The sequence below is a fragment of the Arvicola amphibius genome, chromosome 8 (assembly GCF_903992535.2).
Source record: "Arvicola amphibius chromosome 8, mArvAmp1.2, whole genome shotgun sequence".
In the NCBI taxonomy this organism is placed as follows: Eukaryota; Metazoa; Chordata; class Mammalia; order Rodentia; family Cricetidae; genus Arvicola; species Arvicola amphibius.
The window spans coordinates 122100606-122105352 of NC_052054.1; the positions used below are offsets into that span (position 1 = coordinate 122100606).

Genomic DNA, 4747 nt, shown 5'->3' on the forward strand with positions numbered 1-4747 from the left:
CTCCCAGGTTAGTGCTTTCAGATTTAATCCATTCCTATGCTTTCTCTCTTTCTTAGGAGATTGAGTGCTTTTTCATGTGGACTAGGGCCAACACAAATGCTAATATGTGTAACAAGTGCATGGTGAGGTATTCCAGCTCTGGAGTTCCTCCCCAAGAAATAGCCAGGAAAACTAAATTACCTTCAGATAGGGTTGCTGAAGGCCATGCTACAGAATCAGGCAGCTTTAAGGACCCTGTTGGCAGACAAACCTGGGTCTAGCTATGAAGACCTTGCCTCTGCATGGGCTTAGGTTGGTCGATGACTGTGCCTTCGATGGGATCTGTGTGGCTCACTGTGATGTCTGGAAGGATAAGGGGTTGACTCTCTGTTTCGGTGGTGGGTAGAGATTCTGCGGATGGGGCCTGGCCTCTGCTCACGATAAGTTGAGCTGGTTTCCCTGATATGCTCATTCCTGCGCCTCGGGGAAACTCTGCGAAATGGCTGTTGCTGGGAGGATGGCGAGGAGGACATGATGTCTTCTCTGCGGCTTGGCAGGTTTCCAGCATGAGAGGAAGATCTCTGAGGACTGTGGCGGTGGTACCTGGGAGAGGAAGAGTGCCTGGACTCAGGGGCTTCACGCAGCTCACTTCTGTCGTGGTCTCGAGGCTGCCTTCTATCTGCCCGGTCTGGCTGTCTCTGGGCGGGGACATCCCTGATCCACCTGCCCACAGGGTTGTGAGCTGGGAGGACCACGCCCCAGGCGTCTGCCACGTGCGCCAGCAGCAGCTGCGAGAGGTAGCGGTGCGCCCGCTCGTCCCAGTGGACGCCATCACTCAGTCGGTGCTGCCCCGCATGGCGGAAGTGGAAGTGGAGATCCAGCACGTCGAAGCCACGCCTCACCGCCTCCGCTGAGCTGTAGAAGTTGGCCTCCATCACATCTTCGCGCAGGCGCGTGGGGCAGGCTGGAGCATCAGGCAAGATGAAGCCCCCAGATACGACCTGGGCTATAGGCATGGCGGTGTTCCACACCAGGAGGCAGGAGGCAGGCAGCACTTGATCCAGGCGGCTGAACAGCTTCTCCAGGTCCTCTCGGTAGCGCCTACGGAAGTTGCGTCCATATCTGGACAAGTCCCAGAGGCAAGAGTTCATGATCACCAAGTCGGGGGCGTAGTGGCCCCAGCGCAGCTGGTGCAGGATGTCCTCAACGTAGGGCGAGTAGGCACGTGTGAGGAAGTAGAAGCGCACCAAGTGGTGGCCCGAGCAGAACTGGCGGACCTCGCGGTAGTGGGTGCCATTGTGCATGCGTCCCCACCTGCCGCCCTCCAGCAGCCTGTCGTGCTCGAAGCTCAGCTCACCTTTACTCTTCAGCTGACTGGAAGACAGCAGACAGTCTTTCTGCAGCAGAAGAACCAGGTCCTTGTACACGGCGCGCTGGATGGAGTCCCCCAGGATGACGACGAACTTGTTATGCAAGAGCTTCTGGACTTCGTGAGCTCGGAGGTGGGGCATGATGGCTTCCTTGGTGGGAGCTCCCTTCCAGCGAGCTCGGGGAAAGCGGAGAAGCTTACAGTAGAGCGCTCCAAGCAGCTTTCTGGCCGCGAGGTTTAGGTCGGCAAGCTCGAGCTCCCGAGGCTGCAGACTGCCTCATCCGGTTTGCCACCGCCCACAGTGTGACCTCTGAACCCTGAAAAGTGTTGCGTGCGTCCAGGCTCCACCTGGCGGATGGGAGGCTTAGCACCTCATCAGGAAGTAGTGGCACCCCAGGGAGTACAGCGGATGTCCTGGGCATGGGCGCTCTTGCTTCTGCTGACTGGAGTGGCCTCAGCCAGGGTCTCAGCCCTGCTGAGGTCTTTTTGGCCTCCAGCGTCTTGTTAATGTCTGCAGCTCTGTCTGGAATGCCTGGAGGGTGCTTTCTCTCGCAGCTTTCTTTACCGCGAACCTTACTCTAGTTGACTTTTTTTTTCTTTGTGTTTCCATTGTGGGGAGAATCCGTTCTGGAGGGTAGAACCCTGCCTGACACTCACTGATCTACGGCCATGGTGACACTGCAAGCCACGATGGGTAGAAAACAGCCCGTTGTAAAAAATAATAGAGAATTCCCACGTACCTTTGACCGGCTTTCCTGTAACCGTGAAATCCTTAAGGACTTAGGTTATCTTTGTACAAAGGTATACGGGCTGTTTTCTCGCCACAAGATACGTTTGTACTTGCGTTGGCTTCTTGTCTCCTTTACGGCCCCACTCCCTAACTCCTGGTAGCCACTTAAAATAATCTCCATTTGCACAATCTACCATTTCAGGAATTCTATGTAGGTGGGATTGTACAGTGTATGACCACGAGGAATCTCCCCACCCCCACCCCAACCCTCATTGGCCCCTGCATTTGTCAACTTTCCAAAGTCTGCACTTGTTGTCTGAACTAGGTAGTTTACTGGCGTTGGAGATGTCTGTCCTTTCTTCTTTTCGCTCCCTGAAGCCATCCATTGGAAGGACAGCTGGGTTGTTCGCAGGTTTTGTCTGTCACAAACAGCACTGTTGAACATCTGTACAGGTTTCGAGTAGACCTGCATTTTCTTTATTTTGAATATTTGAAGCCCAATATTGTCATTGTCAAGCTGTAGGATGGCCGTGCAGCTAATACCTTAAGAAATGTTTTGCTTATCTGGTGTAGCCCATGCTTCGTAGTCCTAGGAGGAGGAGACAAGATGCTAGTGAGTTTGGGGCCAGCCTGGGCTATTTATCACATAGTGAAAGTTAGTATCCAAAGAGAAAGGAAAACCAAAGTCTCAAATTGATTTTTGGGGTGACTGGGTCCGTTCTTACTGGTGTAAATAAGGATTTTTGAGAATAATGTTTTTTTTCTATTTAAAGATTTATTTATTTATTTATGTATACAGTATTCTGCCTGCATGTATGCCTGCACACCAGTTCTCATTACAGATGGCTGTGAGTCACCATGTGGTTGCGGAGAATTGAACTCAGGACCTCTGGAGGGGCAGCCAGTGCTCTTAACCTCAGCTGTTTCTCTAGCCCATGAATAGCGTTTTTTTTTTTTTTTAATTTTTTCTAGGTTCTCATCTGCATAGCCTGAATATGTTAAACCCCAAATCTTTCATATACTTACTCAAGCAGGTCTAACCCCAGGGAGTAAAAAAAAAAAAAAAAAAAAAAGAGGCCACTTTCTTTTTCTTTGGGTGCACTTGTGGATGCTAAGGCCAGTGGAATCTGCTTTAAGAGTCCCTTGTCGCTAGGTTATCTGAGACCATTTAACAGTTGTTTGGGAAATCCAGTGGAATAGTGCTTCCTTTGGGAGCTAAGAGAAGCCAGAGATTTAGGGCACTTACCTGGATGTGAAGAACAGTTAGGTTTGGTTCTGAAGCCAACGGTGAAGTCTGACACCACCATTGTCTCAGTGTTGAGGAAGGAAGGATGTCAGACGGGCAGGTCTTACCTTCCAGGTGGTTCCGCAGTTCTACGGTTGTGCATAGTGTACATGCTGCTCTGAGCAGATGGAACCTCCGAGCTTCCACTCACATCTTCTTGGGACATGTTGAGCCATCTTTATTCTACTCTGTCTTCTCCAGTGATTCAACTGCCCTTTCTCCTCTAGGAATTTCTCAAACTCTCACTGAAAATCTCTTAGGTTTTAGAACTAGTTTTCATTTTTAAACTGTATCTATAATTTTGGTATAATCAAAACAATAAGGAATCATGCTTGTCTTTCATCTATCTGTCACTGTCATTTGCTTATTTTTTTTTACTACAGAGACAAATATCTTGCATATTTAATTTTACTTTGCTAAAATTGTTTCTCTGAGATGGTGGTTGGCAGTGTAAGGAATAATTTCTAAGATAATTTTCACATTATGGCAATGTATAACCTTTTGAATCTGTATATAGAAAGTTGAAACAATACCTTTTGACATATGCTTTTGTAAAATCTGGGGCATTATTTCTTATTCTAATAATCTTTTAAAATGACCCTTCAAATATCTCTTTGTACTTTGGCTAAGCACACACATAGAAAAAATAAAGAAATATTATATCAATAAGTTATTTAGGTTTGTGTATAATTTGGATTCTATAGTCCAATTCGTTTTTTTTTCTCTTAGCTTTGAAGAGTCTATGATAACAATTCTTTTTCCCCCAAAAAGCAGATTTGGTTACATGTTATTTTTTTTTTTTTTTTTTAATATTTATTTATTTATTTATTTATTTATTATGTATACAATATTCTGTTTGTGTGTATGCCTGCAGGCCAGAAGAGGGCACCAGACCCCATTACAGATGGTTGTGAGCCACCATGTGGTTGCTGGGAATTGAACTCAGGACCTTTGGAAGAGCAGGCAATGCTCTTAACCTCTGAGCCATCTCTCCAGCCCCTTGGTTACATGTTAATCTCAGTATATTTTGACTCCCATGCAGTGAAATATAAATTTCAAATTAAATATCTATACTTATTTTTTTCAATAATAAAGAGGATGGCATATCCAGTTGGTGAGATAAAAATTTCCTTGAGATGGGTAGGAAACATAGATGAATAAGTATGTCCTCTCTACTTTAATAAATAGCTTAAGATTTAAAAAAAGCAGAGCTAAACCACAGTATTAAGACCTTTTGAGTGGGGCGAGAGAAGTGTACGGAGAGAGGTGTATAGCTACACCCATGGATGGGCCTAAGGCAAGAGTGCCTGGCTGAGTCAGATTCCACATTTTATGGTAACAGTTTCACTCCTAAATTCTTCAGAGTTTAGAACATCATTCTGGT

The 4747-nt window shown here is 46.7% G+C and overlaps 1 protein-coding gene across 1 annotated transcript; it reads right to left on the reverse strand.

Annotated features, from left to right (window-relative positions):
• Positions 1-287: 287 nt before the first annotated feature.
• On the reverse strand, positions 288-1490 carry LOC119821977 (PC-esterase domain-containing protein 1B-like). The gene has a single exon (XM_038341054.1). The coding sequence runs from the start codon at positions 1488-1490 to the stop codon at positions 288-290; it is 1203 nt and encodes a 400-aa protein (XP_038196982.1).
• Positions 1491-4747: the final 3257 nt, after the last annotated feature.